The sequence below is a fragment of the Manihot esculenta genome, chromosome 2 (assembly GCF_001659605.2).
Source record: "Manihot esculenta cultivar AM560-2 chromosome 2, M.esculenta_v8, whole genome shotgun sequence".
Classification (NCBI taxonomy): Eukaryota; Viridiplantae; Streptophyta; class Magnoliopsida; order Malpighiales; family Euphorbiaceae; genus Manihot; species Manihot esculenta.
This window is the reverse complement of record NC_035162.2, coordinates 8,516,237-8,535,032: the sequence shown is the minus strand read 5'-3', so window position 1 is coordinate 8,535,032 and position 18,796 is coordinate 8,516,237. Positions and strand designations below refer to the sequence as shown.

Here is an 18,796-nt window from a genome sequence, read left to right as displayed (position 1 = left end):
AAATAATACTAAATAGGTTCTTATCTCAAAAAATAATTTTTTTAAATATTTTTTATTCATAAATTATTTTTCATGAAATAAAAACAATCTTAGATATCTACTTTTCACATGATTGCTATTTCTTTTTGAAAGTGATTGCTATTTGTTTTTTTTTTTTTTTTTAAATGACAATATTGCATTAAAAGCCCATGAGAGCAAAGATAGAAAATAAAAGCCCATGCACAATTTAAGTCACCACTCTCTCAATTTCCACTTTAAAAAAATTAGATTAATTAAATAGAAAAATAGTCATAAAATTATTTGAAAAGCATTGAGGAAAAGAAAAAAAAGGTAAATAAAGCTTTTGATCTGTAGCTAGTGGATGGTAACCTTTTGAAGTAGAAATTAGAGATGGATGGTTGTTGATAATCTCAATTTGTGGATAGTTGCTAGTTTAAAAGTAGGGTTTCTATTAAAAATTGCTTTCTTTTTCTCCCAAAAGAATCATATTCACGTGATAAGATAATCACATCTTCAATCCAATTGGTTTAGGGCAACCGTTGGAATATGGTTAAGTTCAATTAAAATTGGAACTTGGCTCATCACAAGCACGCATATAAATTAAAAATTGATAATTATTGTTTAAAATATTGGTTGATGATCAATCAATACATCAAACCAACTGCTAATGGACATCAAAACGACAATTTGCAGTAAATGGCTAAGTATATAATTTTGTAGGCATATCTTAATTTCTCTAAATGAAAATAATTAATTCCAAGTTTTGGATTTTCATGAAGACTTGGTCCTCTGCATCGTTTCTATGATTAGGAAGTGTTCATAACAACACATTTAATAGGAATAATGTGTTTCGATGATAATAGAAAATATCAATTAATCCATGTATGAAGGTAATAAAATAGGTGAACTCATTTTTTTTAACTTATAAAATTTTTATTTTCTTTTAAAAAAATCATATATAATTTTAGAAAAATTCATTTGGAATTTTTTCGATCTTTCCGGCAAAATTAATAATATCAAACAAAGTTTAAATGACATTTAAACCTAGAAGAATATTTTTAATATTCACACTTTATTTTTTTATATATATTAAAAAATTAAAATTTTTTAATTTAAAAAATAAAAATTTTAATTATATTAATTTTAAAAATATTAAATTTTATTAAATATTAGAGATGTTTTGAAAAAATTTTAAAAAATAATATAAAATTAAATAGAGTTATAATATATTATAATATAAAAAATAAATAATAATTTTAAAATAATAAAAATTAAGAAATGAAGAGAGTATTTTTATAAACTGAGACAATAATTAATTAGTTTATCTATAAAGATTAAAATTATTTTTTTTAAAGGAAAATAACAAAACAATATTGCTAAGAAAGTAATTGAAGCAGACTTTGTAGAAATAGTCAATTATCCGAAAAGAATGATCTGGAAGCGTATAGACGATATGAATATCGATAAGGCCATGCTATAATTTTATTTTCTCATGTGTCGTTTGATATTTTAATATTGTACAGTTTGTCGAGTCATGTACTATTTTATAGATAATAATTCATTAAATTAAATTTATTACATTTTGATGACTCCCAAATTTATTATATTTGGTGGCGAGTAAAATTCAGAAAAAGAATATAAAATTAAAATTCATCGAGTCATTCTCAAATAGACTAATCCGATAACACAAGGCCTAATTTAATAACGTGAAGCAGGCCGAATCAATTATGAGTACGGGTCTAACAGAAAATAATCTAATCTTGTAATATGCCATGAGACATAATAGCCTCCAGTTATTTCGCAACTCTATTCGCATATGCGTCGGGAGAAATTAAATGGTTGTCTAGTATATAGAGGTGCTTTGATTTGTTTGTACGTACAACTTAAATGACACTGTAACAGAAAAATAATTATACGTCACTAGTAAATAAAAAAAAAAATCTTTCTTGATCAAAATTAAATAGGATAAAATTTTATTTTTTAAATATCAGAATATCAAAATAAAATCTTGAGAGGTGTGCTATTCCCACATATGAACAAAATAAAAGGTCAATTTAAAGAAGCATAAATTAATTCAATTCAATGTGCTAATAACATATTATGTAAAATTATGATTAATTTTGTTTAAAACTTTTAATAGATTTTGTAATCCAAGCTCTTATGTCGTTTATGCCGTCCGGAGAGAAGACAAAGTCAAATACACGACACGACGAAGAGCGACTCTTAGAAAATAGTTGACTATTTTCGGACAAAATGGTCTGCCGGCACCAAATCCTTCAATCTTTAGTGACTAAAAGCTATTTCATTTCCAATATTCCCCCATCTCTATCTCTCCTTTGGTTCCCATCTCTTATTGCCAACAAAATTTCATGCAAAAAGAGCTTAGCAAGAGTAAACAAAAAAGGCAAGTAATGGGAAAACATTAGCTTCAACAATTTTTATTACCGAGTAAAAGCAACTTCATTCTTGATCTGTTAAGATGACAAATGGGAATTTGGCGGCGGAGCCATATTCAGCATTACCACCTCAAGGGTCCAATTCTGCAAACCACAAGCATGCATTGGGAGCTCTCATCATTGGCATTGCAGTATCCATGGTGGCTGCTTCATTATGCTTATTTTTCAGGAGAAGGCTTTGTCCACTTTTTAGACAACGGTGGAAGCATAAAGGTCAGTTTCCATTTCTGTCTCTTGTTTCTGAGAAGCAAGAATTTGAATTCTTGACTGTCTGCGCAAATTATATATCACTTCGATTTTTCTTGATTATTCATGTCGATTTGCTGATGGATTATAACCTGTGGTCCTGAGAAAATTAATTAGGAAGTTTGAAAGATGAGGGACTATCATTAAGGTGTTTTCAATTGGAAGAACTGGAAAAGGCTACCAATAATTTCAGTGAAGAGTGCCTGGTGGGATCCGGTGCATTTGGCAATGTCTACAAAGGAACATTTGAAATAGAAGGTACTCTTGCAATTAAGAGAGCTCATGCTGATTCATTCCAAAGCGTTGAAGAATTTAGAAATGGTAATAATAAGCATCATTCTCTCTCTATATATACTCTAGTTTCTCTATTTCAAGTTTAAATATTCGTTGAATTGGAGAAGCACAAAGACACTCAAAAAAGATTATCACTTTTCAGTAATCCATCTTGAGCTTTTCTTGAAACAGAAGTGAGGCTACTTTCTCAAGTTAAACATAGGAACCTTGTAAGTTTGGTGGGATTTTGTGAAGAAACTGGTATGTGGATAATATCCATAAGACCTTTTTCTTATTCTCTATAGAGGATATGTTAAAATATGTTGAATGGTGCTTCAAACAGGAGGCAAAAGGGCGAAACTCTTGGTCTACGAGTATGTTCCAAATGGTTCTCTGCTAGAGTACATTATAGGTAAGCTCCTGTCTGTAACCTATATTGTTGTAGTAAAGAAAAATCCCAAGGATGGTTCTAAATATCTTTCTAAATTTGTAACCTTTAACTGGATGAAATGGAAGCAAAAGAAATCATACGGCCGGTTTCAGCTGGTTTAGGATTAGAACTAAGTTGAAATATGCTATATTTGATTCATTACAATGTAGGAAAATGCAGGAGAAGCTTAACTTGGAGGCAAAGAGTAAACATAGCAATTGGAGCAGCGAAAGGTATGTGTTTTCTCTGCAAATTTCTGGAAGTGATTTTATGCAAATAAACTACTGATTTTGTTGCTGCAAATTTTGCAGGAATAGCTCATTTGCATGACGGGGTCAAGCCCAGCATAATCCATCGCGATATAAAACCAAGTAACATTTTAGTAGGAGAGGATTTTGACGCCAAGGTTTCGGATTTTGGACTTGTAAAACTGGGGCCTATTGGAGATCAATCTCATGTCAGCAGCCAGATTAAAGGGACGCCAGGATACCTTGATCCTGCTTATTGCTCCAGCTTTCATTTGAGTCCCTTCAGTGATGTGTATAGCTTTGGAGTTATACTTCTGCAACTTGTTTCTGCTAGGCCTGCGGTTGATTCAAGCAGGAACCAATCCAATTATCATATAATTGAATGGGTAAGCAGAAATCCTGAACATTTATCGTTGGATGTCTCCTCAAGGACTTCTCAATTCTATATATAAAAGTTGTCTGAATGTCTGAGATATTCAACTTGTTTAAAATGCAGGCAAGGCCTAGCTTAGAGAGGGGAGACGTAGCAGAAATATTAGACGCAAATCTTCTGACAGAACCATGCAACATGGAAATAATGCTAAAAATGGGGCAACTTGGTCTGAGATGCGTAGAGCAAAATCCCAAAAAGCGTCCTAAAATGGCACAGGTGTGGCAGGAGCTAGAACAGGCTTTACATTCTACAGATAGCTTCAGAGAACCTTCAATGGGTTCTCGGGCATCTTGTTATCGATCCACAGATCATGGACCTCGAAGATCAACAGACTGTGAGTCTTCCCAGAGCTTTGTCAGCATCGATGGTGTTGGATTTCAACGGTTTCGTGTAGAGATGGATAGCCTCTCCTTTCAAAGTGCAAGCTTGAGGTGTTTTCAAGTCGATAGTGTCAGCATCGACATTGACAATTTGAGAGAAATTGATGAGGAAAAGGTAAAGAAGACATCGATTGGACATATGTGATTTACTGTATTTCTCTGTAAATTTTTCATGAGATTTTTTGTTGTAATCTCTCAGTAAAATTAAGAAAAAGAAATTTATTCGTCAATATCAACATGTCATAAATGAGAAAGACCTGTATTAATTTCAGCAATATTTTTTAGCAGCAGTTTTAATTTCTTCAATTCCATTTTATATTTTTGAGACATATTCACTGGCAAGCAAAAACTTGGCAATGCAACAAAGAAAACCTTTGCCATATATAAACAAAAGCGTGCTATACATACTTTGACAGATTCTCTATACATACTATTTTATCTTTGAGAAACCAAGGATTGGAGATTCTCCAACTCTTACATTTTCAATCATTCCTTTCAGAAAGGAACCTTAAGAGTACAATCCATCCATATAGGATAGGTCGCTATCATTTTTTTCTGCTGTCTTTGGATCTGCACTGTATGTTATAAGGTCAGCATACATTTTCATTGATGCTTCAGAAAACTCGGCCAATGACTCAAAAACTGAAGAAAACCCTGTCTGAAATGCACTTACAGCGATTTGCTGGGTCTCCTGCATGTTAGTCAGGTGTTTTTCCTTCTCTTCATCTAGACTTTTCCTGAACATATCCAAAAGATTTTTCCCTTCTGCCAAGTACTCGATGTGATTACGGATAATGACTTGTGATTCTTGCTCAGAAATCTTGCATCCGAGGATTCTCCTTTCTGCTCTTTGGAATGCCAAGGCCTTCCTCTCAAGTTCTGTGGCTAGGCCATCAACCTTTCTCTTTTGCTGTTGCTCTTTTCCTTGTTGATTCCACAGGGCATGAATATCCTTCACAAAGCTTTTCATGGCATATGTCACAGCCTTATCGGGCAGTTTTTCCAGCCAAGCTAACCAATTGTGACAGGTTACTAGCAAGGCTGGCCCATTAATTCTACATGGTGGGAATGAAGACTTCCCACTAGAATAGAATTCAACTTCAGGAGCAATGAACTTGGACAACCAACCACCAAGAGCTTCAATGTAGGCCTTCTGAGTAGTTACATATGCAGCAAAGCAAGCACGCCAATTATCAAGTTCTGCCTCAAGCTGAAGAGTGGCGAGACGGTGAGAGTCATTACAGAACTTTCCATAAGCTGGGCAGTTGAAGAATTTCACTTCAAGCATGACTCGGGTTTGAGTTTCATGCGATTCCAACATTATCTTCCAGTTTCTTATCAGGCTGCATAAGTGGAAGAATCAAAGTCATCAAACAGCTAAATCATAACTTCAGCTCCTTGCAATAATTTCTAACACCTTGTTTCTTACCCATGTAGCAGCTCAAGCAGTTGTGGCTGCAATTCTTCATCTCTCAATTTCTCTATTCTGTTGGAGATGGACTCCACACTTCTTATTGCAACTGAGATCTTGGAATGTAATTCTTTTACTTCAGTTGCAGATTTATCCCTGGAGCCGAAGTCATCTACCGTAGCATCCAGGTGCCTCAAACGAGAGCATTTTCGCTGATAAATTTTCCTGGTCTGGTCTCCAGCCTGCCCATCATTGTAACATTTTTAAGGATTTACGTAAACGCTAAGAAGAGATGTCAAGCAATTGGCAATCATAGCAATAAGACAGATATTGCTGCACAGAATCATCAAGTAAAAGAACACCGAGGCAGGAATATTGAGTTTCATGCCTTGACATCTAACGAACCGAATTCCATGAATGATAGGACAGTTGAATGTCAATGTTAAAATTTGTATCAGTGTCATTTATTTGAACATTTTAGAAGCAAACTTCAAATATTGAACGCAATGAACATCACAGATACAAAGAAAGAGCATCATCAAGACGCCATTACCTTCACCTCCATGTAAAGCTTCTTCTCCCAAGCATATAACCTCCCTAGAGTCAACGAATGGCTCCCTGCTTCCAATCCATAGTCATCATATAGATCAGTCTTGAACTCTGACCACATTGAAGAACTTGTAGAACTAGATGAAAGGAGACTTTTACAGGAGGAAGACCGAGATGAGGTGGAGCGACTCCTTGTAATTGATCTGATGAGCTTATTCGAGCTCTCTGCATCCAAACATCAAGGTTGAAGAAGGAAAAAGGAGGGGGGGATGGGGATTTCCATTTTCTCACAGTTTATGTAAGAACTTAAAAAAGGACAGAAAAAAAAAGTGAGGACAACAATTACCAAATGGAAAACTAGTAGCGGGCAGTGAAAGAAAATCAAATAGATTTCACCTAAAACAGCAGGATCAATAGACAACTTTTATTATCATTGTGCTTACATCACAAGAACAAGATAATTTGAGACAACTGTAAATTTACCCATTTTCTTTCTATTTTCACGTTTATGATACTACTTATCTCAGATTACACAAGTTATAGTTTTCTAAAAAATCAGTGACATAGCTTACAATGCTACACTTCATGGAGCCATAGACTTACTTTATCAGTCAATCGTTATAAGTTACCAAACTATATATGTATATAGATATACAGAGCAACAAATTACAAAGACAAAACAAAAATTGGAAGAAAAAAGAAAGAAAAATAAGAAGTCACCTTTGATTTCCTCTAAACCAGATTGCAATTGTACTCTGTTGGCCTCTAGCATCCTTGAAATATCCAGACCAGAATCATAAACCCTGAAAAAATGGTCCTCGATATCTTTCAATGCTTCCAGCAATTCCCTCCCGTTTGCGGGTTCATCGATCACTCTCAATCTCTTACTTTCCCCTTCGCCTACGACATTTCCGTTATCTTCGCTTCTCATATCTATAATTCCATTCTTCTTGTGACCCACATCACAGTTTTTCAAATTTACAGTTTCACACTCATTTATTACCCTCCCTCCATCCTCTTCCAGCTCTGGAATCCCTTCTTTCTCTCTTACAGCCCTCAAATCCTCCTCTGAGCTTTGACTAAACCCATTTAAAACTTCTGATCTCATTTCATCAAATGGGTAAAAAAAATCCCATCCAAATTCCCTCTGTGGTGATGGCACTGGTGGACCATCCTCGTCATAAAAGTGCTTACAAAGCTCTTCTCCTTCTTCACTTTCACTTTCATCTTCTCCTTCCCCGGATTCCATCTCCTCATGATCAGCATTATCATTATTATCTTCTTGGGTTTCTTGTACTTTCTTCTCTAACTTAAAGCCTAAAGAACCTTTAGAATCAGAAGGCTGACATGCAATGGTTTCATGGTTGGGTTCAGTTGGCCTCTGTTGAAGAAACATTGTGTTGGTGGCAAAGGTCTCGTTGGTGTCAACATTAGCAGAAGTAGTAGAAGGGAAAGTGATAAGAAAAGGAGAAGATGGAGAAGAATGTCTAGCCACAAACAACCTCAAAGCCATTGCTACTGCATAGAGAGACTGAGTATACCTAAACTGAGCGTCTGCAAATGCATATCTTCTCTCCATAGCCAACTTAAGTAGCCGTTTCCTTTCTCTACACAAGGACACAACATCATCTTCTTCATCTTGCTTTGACAGACCACACCCCATCTCTTTATGAAGTCCTCCTGGTGGAAAAAAGAAGAGGTTTTCGTCTTGCCCGTGAAACAATGGTGAGCTTTTGCTAAAACGGAGGGACTTTGAGATAAGCCGTGGCAGAAAGGCAGTACTGCAAATGTTGAAGAGAAGATAAGAGAATTATAACATCAGCAGATAGTAACTGATAGAAACAAGAAAGAGTGGTGGGTGATGAGAATGGAGGAGGTGATTAAGTTTGGAATTTAGCTTAGATTGAAGGGTCTATCAGGTAAAGCTGAAAAAGAACAGCTGGGCATTGTCAGAGGATGAGAGATGATAGACTGGTTATCGGCACCAAAAATCAGGGCTTGTGCATTGGGTGATTTTGGGTCACTCTCTTTAACAGTAAGAAAAGTGATTGCTGTCCGTAATAAGATATTCCATTTATTTCATTGCCATATTCAGATAGATTTTTGTAGATTTTCCTTCCTCCTTTTGCTGTAGAGTGTAGACGCTAGCTGGTGATTAGGAGAAGGCTACTGATAAGAGAAAGAAAATAAGGAAGAAAAGTCCAAGAAAATTACTTAAGAGCTCAAAAGATGGTAAAATAAAGAGGGAGAAAGTTGTGTCTTTATTTTCTTAGGATTTGATGTAAATATATTATTTTTTAAAAAAGTAATAATTATCATACTTCGTGAGAAAGCCCTATTAAGGTCTCTCCAATGGAGAGTTGATGACGAGGATTGAATTGCATAAAATTTTTATAATTGATAGTCAGTCTTTATTTGATTAGATTTACAACCCTGTATAGCTTTTAACTTATTATAATTTTGAAGACAATCGAATTTATCGATCATCTTCTTGCTCGTCAATTAATGGAGTAGTTGTCGATTGTTGTTTAAGCTAGGTTATAATCACCTGATTAAATTTGTGGTAATCCAATTTTTGTTGTTTTAGTTGTTTTCTGGGTATATAAATTGTGGGTGTGATAAAGGTTGGAGCCATGCTCATGTGCCATGTGTCACATACTCATTTATACTTCAAGTGCTTCTTCTTGTGTGGCACCGACTAACTTCCCAAATAAGTAGCCTAGTCAACCTTGAAAGCTTTGGTTGGCTTGCAAGAAATTGACTTATAAAATGTGGGTGCGAAGTGAGAGAGAAAAATGTGACTGAATTATAATAAAGAAAGTATATTAACTTTCAAAGAGAGTTTTATAAGTGTGTGATTGCTTTATAATTCTCATATAGTAAAAAATAAGGGTAGCTATAATATTTATAAATTTAAAAAATTTTAAAAAATTCTATATATAGTAATTGTCTAGAATGATTGAGAAATTTTCAGAAGATTTTTACAATTTGTGGTAGAGACTTGCTAAATTCTATAGCCTTTTTTGCTCGGTCTGAAAGCTTTTGGCGTGCGCTGGAGTTTTTTAGGACAATCTGGAGCCTTCTTGTGCTGGCTGGCCTGTGATAGGCCGCTAGCTCGAGGTTAGCCGCGCGCCTTCTAATAACTTCGAGAGAATTTCTACAATTGTTCTTCGTAGGCCTATGGGATTGGCCCGTTCGACCTCACTTGCAGCAGTGTTGTCCCTCATCCATCCGCCAGCTGCTTGTTGGGCTTGACAATCAATCTGGCTCGTAGACTTGCTAATGCATTCAACGGCCTGACGACTGGACAAAGTGTGAAAAATTGACTCATTCTGCAGAATGAATTTTTTGGTAGGCGATACGGCCTGACGGCTAGACAAAGTGTAAAAAATTAACCCATTCTGCAAGATGAATCTTTGAGTAAACGACACAGAATACTTGGACTAGTAGTGCTCGTAGACCTGCTAATGCATTCAACGGTCTGATGATTGGACAAAGTGTGAAAAAATGATTCATTCTGCAAGATGAATCTTTTGGTAAGCGATACATCCCAACGGCTAGACAAAGTGTAAAAAATTAATCCATTCTGCAAGATGTTCTTTAGGTAAACGACACATGGAATACTTGGACTAGTAGTGCAGTAGAGATAGGGAAATTTTGTGCATCAAATTCTTTTCCTTGACTAATAGAAAATATAACAGAAAAACTTAAAATAATATTTGTAGATAATGCGCAATATTTTAATTAAATTTAAAAATTAACTAATAAATTTTTTAAAAATCTAAATGTAATTCTCTTAATTTTTTTTATTTAGCCTTTTTGAAATTTTTACATAAATTACAACGGTAATATTTGTTATACAATATCAATTACTAAAATATAGATTTATAAATTATAAGACAACATTTATGTAGTTTATAATATTAAAAAATAAATGGAAGCAATATTAAATTTTTAAATATTATAAACTAAAATCATAGACTCTTGGGCTAAATTTTTTCTTAGCTGAGCATGTCTGTTTGAACTTTCCGACATCTCATCTAACATGAATAGGAAGATTTAGTGGTTTCTGGTATTTTATTAGACTTAAATGCATAATTCCGATTTGTTTTTTTTTTTTTTTTTGGGAGTCATAATTCCGATTGGAAAAGCTGAAAACATGAAGACCAGGCTACCCCACCAGTTGACAGTGAATAGTGTACCACATTGGCCCCTGACTTGACTAAAGGCTATGCCTATGCTAAAACCTGCTCAATTATGTGGACAATTACTACTAATCTCTTATTTAATTTTATTTAAAAAAAAACTTTAGTAAGTTGAATAATTTAATTAAAACAAAATTTTATGTATAATCAGAAATTTATTTTCAACAACCTTTGACCATATCAATAAAATTGGAAATATAGAAACACACTCATTAGTCAAGAAGTATTTCCATAATAATTTCTTTGTTGTTAATTTTTGATGCAATTTAACAATATATTTTTTTCTATTCCAAACTTTGAAGTTTAATATAATCATTCCTTTGATAAAAAATTATTGGTGTTATTATATCGAGAATTGTGCCTAAAGAGTGATAAGAAAAGGGATAACGAGTAAAGAAGTGGGGCCTCTACTCTAATGGGTTAACGTGAATATGCTCCCTCGACTTCTCTTGGAAATTTATAGAGATGAGAGAAGTCGGTTACAATTAAAGAAATTTGATTTCTCCTGCCTGCATATGATTTCAATACGTCGATTACCTTAAATGTTAATTTAGCATTTTATTCCTGATCCTGCTTGCAAATTTCACCCCCAGAAAAAACTTGCAACCACCAGGGAATAATTCAAGCCATTCCAAATCCTTTATGTTCCAATACTCACTTCTGCTTCATCCATTTTTTGGAGCATGAGGCGTTCTTCAATCTTCATATTAGGTACGAAGTGCTCAACTCTGCACTGCACAGGAAAAATACAAAAGAACAAAGGTTTCGCACTATTATTACTTTACCCCAAAACCAAAAAGTATCCCAACCGTTCAACAGAACCACTCCGTAACATGGAAGCACAAACAGGTACATAATATTCTGATCCTAAGGGCATCTGTTTCACATAATTTACAAAAAACTAAAAACTCCAAAGAGGGTGGGAAAAAGAGAGTTGAATGAATTACAGCTCCCTTTTTCCCTTGATGCTTTCTTTTTCTTTCATATCGTGTGCCCGAGTACATGTCTTCAGTTAAAATTTTACATTCTACATTTAAAATTTAATCAAAGTGCAACACCTTCTCCTCTCTTGCTAGTACCAAAGTAATTCTAAGGAGTCCTGCATATGGGAAATATTCTCAAGTGCCAGCTACTCGCTATTATGTTTCCACTGGCGTGCCACAGGGAGCTAGGGTTTTTGCAGGTAGGGTAACTCCACCCCCTCTAACAGATATGGAAGGCCCTTTCACTGAGCTGGCTCTGCTCACAAGATTTGAGTCCAGAAACACTACTATGACAGTGATGTCATCGTGGAAATGGCGGCGGACACCTCGATCTATTTTCTTCAAATCTGAATATCTCATTTCTCTCTTTTTAGCAGCTTCCTGCAAGGCAGCCTTCACAAGCCTCCTAGCAATTCCCTGCATTCAAATAAATATATGAAACAACTGGATGAAAGATTTCTTCCTCACTTATGCACACATGGGGCATACTGATAGAGATATTCCATAATGTCAGCAGTGTCAAGCATCTAATAGAGTTATTTATAAATTTATAGAACATGACAGAAGCCCTCCAAATTTAATGCCCATTCTACAACAGCACAGTACAGAAGGGCACATGGCCTACAACAGCAAGCACATGCTATTGTGATAAAATTCCTCATCAATCAATTTAATCAAGAATAAAAATAATGATTTTTTAAAACTCAGTAACTAACAGAAATTCAGATCTCAAGAAAACATAAATAAATAGTAAAAAATAAAAAATATAGAAAGTTCTTCCCCAAAAAGATAATAACAAAATAAAACTGGCTGCCAAAACTACAGGTTATAGTTTTCTTAAAATTACAGAGGAAAAGAATGTTGACAAATTCAGTAAAAAAACAAAGAACTGAACATAAAATGAGAAGATTGTAGAACCATGTACTCCACATTACAAATTGTGCTCAAAGTTCACAAAATAAAGACCCAATACATGTTGAAAGGTTTGCTAGTAACTGGCATTTCCTTATTCTCCAAACAAAAGGACAAAGTTTACCAAACAGGCAACAGTGCATTGTTAATCTTCACTCTTTTGAAATTCAGTGATGTAAATATAGTATCTAACTTTTTTCAAAAAGAAAAAAAAAAAAATCTGAGAGCTGAAATAGAGATTCTTACATTACGTGGGTGATTTTGAACTATATCAACAGCATCTTGATTGCTGAGGTGCTCCCAAAGACCATCAGAAGCGAAAATGAGGAATTGATCATGGGGTTGTAGTTCATGCACAGAAATCGAAGGTTCAGAGCTTAAAATTGGCCTCTTAAAAGGTTCGCGAAGGCGGAACTTCGCATACAAGGGCTCTCTGTTAAATTCAGCCTTCTTTAGATATACATCACCGATGGATCTAGAAACCTGCAATGCAAAAATATATATAAATATTAAAGCTCATTATACGTGTCCATGCACTCGTATATGCACCCAAACACATATTGCAAAAAATATATATAAAAAAGATTATGCAATCTTAGAGCCAACATTACATATTAACTCCTAAGTTATCCAAAAAGAAAAGCAAGAAACAACCAGTTCTCCGTGTGGTGTGTGCACACATATATAGCACAATATGATCTTCCACTTTCAATAGTTCAGTGATACTCATCTTTATGCAAATGGGAAAAAAAAATGATATTGCCAGTTCATCAACCTTTTAATCTTCACCTTAACCATTTCGATAAAATACTATTAGGCCCCTGTAGTTTGTCAAAATTAACTACTTATCCCGTATTGTTTAAAAATCCAATTAAAATGTTCTTGTACTTTGTAAATCAAGCTCTTTAATCTTTCTATTATATTTTAGAAGAAAAAATGTTAGCCAACTTATTTTAACATCGATTAAAGGGAATAAATAGCATTGATAATTAAAATTACAAAGATTAAAAGTAATGGATAGTTAAAATTATAGAGGCTAAATAATATAAATATTCAAGATTAAAACAAGTTGACTAATGTTTTATCTAATCAAAAAGACTAAAAATTTTGATTTCACAAAATACAGAGACATTCTAATTTGGTTGTAAAAAATTATGGATTATGCAGTTGATTTAGATAAACACAGGGATCTTTTAGTAATTTATCCCAACTACTATTGTGCAATCTTCAAGAAAACGCTACATGTTAGCTTGCAAATATGTCAAAATAGCCAAACTATGTAATAAACATGAAAACAGTTTTTCAGCTTTGATAATACCACAAGCAGCACCTTTCATCATTTCAATACTATGCATACTCTATTATAGTTTATAAAGGTCAAAACACTCCTAATACAGGAATCTTGCACTTGGAGACCATTGGAGAACTTGTTACACCAAGTATTCCTGTGTTGTTAACTCACATTTGCTAAAGCATTATCAGCCGTTAAAAGTTGTTCTTTATATAAAGCTTCCTGGCATGATAGCTGCACTAAACTTTAAAATTGCATTAATCTAGTCTCTCCCTGAATTTATCATTCCAGTATGCAGTACAAATTAAAATGTGTCAAATCTTCACCATCTTCGTACAGTATTCAATATCTCATTGCAGTCAAGAAAAAGTAATTAATCCAGCATATTGACAACTGCAAATATGAGCATAATGTGGCTGGATTTTCTCTTTTTAGTATCAGTTTAAGACTAGTTTGCTCCTTGATCATGCCAATAGATGATTTTGATATCCTTTAGTTTTCTGAAAAGCCGAATCACACTATTCATTAAATTATATTTTTTTTGCTTAAATATAAGATTAAAGGTTAAGATATGACAACTTTTTTCTTCTCTTCTAATTACTTGGTCATATCCATATCGATTACACTCAAGAATCATCCTATCCCCTTGTTAGAGATCATGACTTAAGCACATAGCAACTGAAGTCTCTCCCTACTTGTTTAGAATCTAAAAACCCACAATAAATATAGATTAATTCCTTCCCCTATCATGAGGTTTAATGGTAACTGGTGAGGGTACATCTCCATCGCACCCAAAGCTCCCACTATCACAGCAGGACACTAATCAATTTATGTTAAAGCATTGCAACTTCCCATAATATAAGAAAAGTGAACATGATATCCAGCATTATTAGTTAAAACAATTGATTATTTGAAGATCCTTAGAAGTATTCGGCACCTGGTGCCAGCCCTTGCTTCATCCATTAAATCATAACAGTGATTAGGCACCATGAACACTGAAACAAGAGAGCCCCAAATTCTCAAACCATATCCACTTCGCAAAATAAATAAATAAATAAAGTCACCAACAAAGGAATTTGATTATTTAAAATATATACTAAATCTTCTTCCAGCAGTTCGAAATATTTTCTCAGCATTCAAATAGAAAAGTTTTCCATTTGAATTTTTTGACACTAAAACTGGCAATAGGATATCAAGAGAAGATGAATTATAAAGGGTCAGTCATATAAAACTTCTACCACAATTATCCAAGCAGATATTACCTGTATCAGGCCTTTTACTCGCCATACATTATGTTTCAAAACCACTATCTGCGAATCATCTGGGTGCATAGAATGCATCTCCTGTCTGACAGACTCTATGGCCACATTATGCTCTGATGACAACTGGATGGCAAGAACCTCCCCAGTTGCTTTGACGAGCCTACCAAGGACAGTACGTGAATCACCAAGGTTGGCAGTATAGAGGGTACCCCCACAAATGACACCCACCAGACAACAAGATCCAACTGCTGCAATTTGAGGCTTCATAGGCCACTGTTTAGTGACAAGAGAAAGAAATCCCTCTTCCGTTGCCTGATATGCTTTTTTTATCACATCTACAGACATAGATTGATGTTCTGAGGTGAACCCTGCAAACTCCAACGTTAGGCGGGATTCTCAACAACGAATTGCAAGAGAAACAAAAGGCACTAGATTATGGACAAAAAGTAAAGAGCAGCTTTTATTATTCTTTTAATGTATCAATCCATATTCCAGAATAGCAAACGCAACTGAAGGTGCAGTTATGTGCAAAAAAACATTCTAATGTGAGAAGCACCACAAGGGTTTTGGTTTCTTACTCTTTAGATGCTGAAACAGATGATCATTAATGTAACGTGATGTCTCTGGCCCTCCATGACCATCATATATTCCAACGAAGGTGCCATATGGGCCAGACTCAAGAGTGCTCAAGGGACCAGACTCAAGCTGGCTCTGATCCTCAAGTAAATTATTTGCCTGCACAACAGCCATAGAGAATTCACCACTCAGGTGCTGCCCAGTGTCTTTGTACCAAAGGAGCCCATCTTGCCGGCCTGCTGCATCGGAACCTGCGTGGACATAACGTTCTGAGGACGGCTGCCAGCAGGCCCTCAAAAAGTTCATCAACCTTGATAACATCCCTCATCTCACCGAGGCCAACCTCCGATTTCGCCACATCCAAAATTGGATGCAATAGCTTTCCTTCTTCCAATAAATTCCACCAGTCTTCCCCCTACAATTCAAAGACACGCTATTAAATGAATAAAACTGAAGCTTCCATCCTAAATTTCATCAGCCATTACATTACTAAGAAAAATTGATGCCTGAAATAGAAACCCAACATCCATATCCACTTAAAACAGCAAAATGACCATTAACCCTATGCTAATACTGCTCAGAAAAATTTAACATGGGTTGGTTAAATGCAAACAAAAAAGAAAAAGAAGAAGATGAAGAAGAGGGTCAAATGTAAGTCCACATTCCCCACTTCAGAGTCATAAATCATACAGATAATCACTGCAGCACATACAAAATTCCTGAGTGATTTAGAGCCCAACAACGGAAAGGATTTGGAACTAAATAACCAGTAACATAAAGAGGCAGAAAAATAAAGAGAAACTCACAATAGAAAGTAAGCTTATCTGCGGCGCAGTCTCTGGTCAGCTACTGAATTACAGCAGATGAAAAGGATGGAGATCTAAAGGAAACAGAGAAATACATGTAGGTATAGAATAGAAGGTTAGATCTATAGATCCATCGGATCAAAACAGTAAATAGATTAAAAAAAAAAAGGACAAAGTTCACTTGGCTTCTTGAATTTTCTCGTGCTTTGTACTCTTTTTAACTTCTGGGTTATGTTCTTTTCTTGGTGGGTAAAGTAGAGAAAAAGGATTGAGATGATTGAGAAGGAGATGATTTGTCAATCAGTGCAATCGAAGGAACTGCAAAATAACTTTGAGTTTTGATCTTTCTGAGCAGACAAAAGTCCCCCCTCTCAAAGAAAACCAACAAGTAGACGACTTCAAGCCGGTAACCTGTGCTGCTATATAAGCCTAGTAAATCCAAAAATACAATATAAATTAAACAAAATTATTAATTATATTTAAGTCTATAAGATTATTTATAGGTCTATCTAATTAAATTTTAAAAAAAAATCATACTTTAAGCCTTAAGTATTTAGATGAGTAGTTGGGGACTTTTTCTTATTAAAAATGAAATTGAGAGTCCAAAATTTTTAGTTATATTAAAAAAAAAGATTTTTTTTTTTTACATTGTCATTGTCTTGTTGTAAAAATTACAATTGCTAACATTTAGACTTTCTTTTTTTAGACCACCGGAATTTGTTTGCATAATTTTGAAAACAAATTTAAAATTATTGATGATGGTTTGATTTGTTGGGTGTTGAATTGATTTTCTGAGTTATTTTTTTGAAAGGGCTTGATTAAATGTCTAGACGGGTCTTGTAGATTATTAATTTGTACATTTACCTTTTGAGCTTTAATGTAATTTTGCAGTTAAAAAAAAGATTAAACAAACAATAATAAATTTAGAAATTGTTTGATTTAATTGCAGAAGGCATTTACCCATAGTTGATAGCTAATATTATTTTATTTATATTTTATTCACTATTAAAATAAATATATCATTATTAATTTAATATAAAAAAGTTATTTATTTATTTAAATAAATAAAATAAAATAAATAAAATATCAGTTATATATATATATTTGAAAAAAAGAGTAAAAATTGTATTTTTTTTATACGCTCTAATTTACTGATTTTTATAATTAATAACAGCTTTTGATAATTTTACCAAATAAGTTAGAGATTATAAACCAACCAATCCCTCGAAGACAATACCGATTGACCTTAATAATGCCACGCTTTTTAAATTTGGAAATTTTGAATTTATGTTTCTTTTTTTTTTTATTTCCATTGATTTTCAGTTTTCAAATATTGATTTTATTATTGATTTTGTTCCGTTTTATGTTATTTAATGTAGCAAAGAGGAGCGAATAAAGAAAAAAACGGGGAGATGGTAAATAAAAGGGTAATTTTGATATTTAATTTTAAATTTAAATTTCAACATTTTCACCATTGAATAATCCAGATAATTTAATTAGTATACTAATAAAAATCACTCTCTCCATATATAATTTGATTTAATTAAATTAAATGGAAAAAATACTTTTTTATTTATAATTGACCATAAATAATTAATATATTGTGATGAACTACGGTGTGTATTTTCTTCAAATTTTAATTATATGCTTTACAAAATTTGCTTATGTCTGCATATTTTGCAATTCATGGAAATTGAAGAAACGTGTCAATAGATAATACGAGGCATGTGGTGTATATCTAAGAAATTTCCAGCAATCTATTAATTACTTTAATCATAATGCCACGTTGACAAACACTTATCCTTCTACTCGACTACCCATCATGTTGTAGCGCCTATTGCCCTTACAATAGATCTTCCCGTTCCAAATTATTGTCCCTTCCATTCATTTTCTGTTTTCTCTTGATTTGCATCACTTTTTTGTTTTCTCGTCAATAATATTTAATAATAATTAATTATAAAAATGAATTAATCACTGCTAAAATAAATAATATATTAAAATGTTAATTGAATTAATAAATTTTTTAAATTAGTTATTTATATATAAAATAATAGAGAATTGAGCGAAAAACTATTTAATCCAATTAAAAATACAGTATTAATTAATGGGATTCTCAAATTGACATATCACAACATCCAAATTTTTTCAACGATGTATTTCATCATCGTAAGAGTGAAATTGTCCCTTCTACAAGACAAAGTCAAAAGGGGAAGGGTCATAATAAATTCTACTAATTATATAAATAAATAAATAAATGATATGGTGGGATTTTGGGAGAAAAGGCAGAAAAAAAAACAAATGTTCGGTGAAGGTAACATTATATTCACTGATTCAT

The 18,796-nt window shown here is 33.7% G+C and overlaps 3 protein-coding genes across 4 annotated transcripts; 1 reads left to right on the top strand and 2 right to left on the bottom strand.

Moving 5' to 3' along the window:
- The first annotated feature begins 2,193 nt into the window (after positions 1-2,193).
- LOC110608784 (probable serine/threonine-protein kinase PBL7) lies at positions 2,194-4,765 on the top strand. The gene is made up of 7 exons (XM_021748079.2): positions 2,194-2,669; positions 2,820-3,023; positions 3,168-3,236; positions 3,319-3,387; positions 3,576-3,638; positions 3,717-4,039; positions 4,150-4,765. Exons 1-7 carry the CDS (start codon positions 2,480-2,482, stop codon positions 4,609-4,611), a joined length of 1,380 nt encoding a protein of 459 aa, XP_021603771.2. The 5' UTR covers positions 2,194-2,479; the 3' UTR covers positions 4,612-4,765.
- A 58-nt stretch (positions 4,766-4,823) lies between these two features.
- Positions 4,824-8,582, bottom strand: LOC110605437 (protein ALTERED PHOSPHATE STARVATION RESPONSE 1). Its single transcript, XM_021744030.2, has 4 exons — positions 7,147-8,582; positions 6,431-6,651; positions 5,896-6,119; positions 4,824-5,809 (listed from the first exon to the last, which is right to left on the bottom strand). Exons 1-4 carry the CDS (start codon positions 8,087-8,089, stop codon positions 4,975-4,977), a joined length of 2,223 nt encoding a protein of 740 aa, XP_021599722.1. The 5' UTR covers positions 8,090-8,582; the 3' UTR covers positions 4,824-4,974.
- A 2,796-nt stretch (positions 8,583-11,378) lies between these two features.
- On the bottom strand, positions 11,379-16,862 carry LOC110609157 (probable protein phosphatase 2C 46). 2 transcript variants are annotated; one of them, XM_021748526.2, is made up of 6 exons: positions 16,643-16,862; positions 16,462-16,535; positions 15,658-16,070; positions 15,080-15,447; positions 12,773-13,009; positions 11,379-12,031 (listed from the first exon to the last, which is right to left on the bottom strand). In XM_021748526.2, exons 3-6 carry the CDS (start codon positions 15,974-15,976, stop codon positions 11,771-11,773), a joined length of 1,185 nt encoding a protein of 394 aa, XP_021604218.1. In that variant the 5' UTR covers positions 15,977-16,070; positions 16,462-16,535; positions 16,643-16,862; the 3' UTR covers positions 11,379-11,770. The 2 variants fall into 2 exon arrangements, with proteins under 2 accessions (XP_021604218.1, XP_021604217.1); XM_021748525.2 differs by having other exon boundaries at positions 16,462-16,862.
- Positions 16,863-18,796: the final 1,934 nt, after the last annotated feature.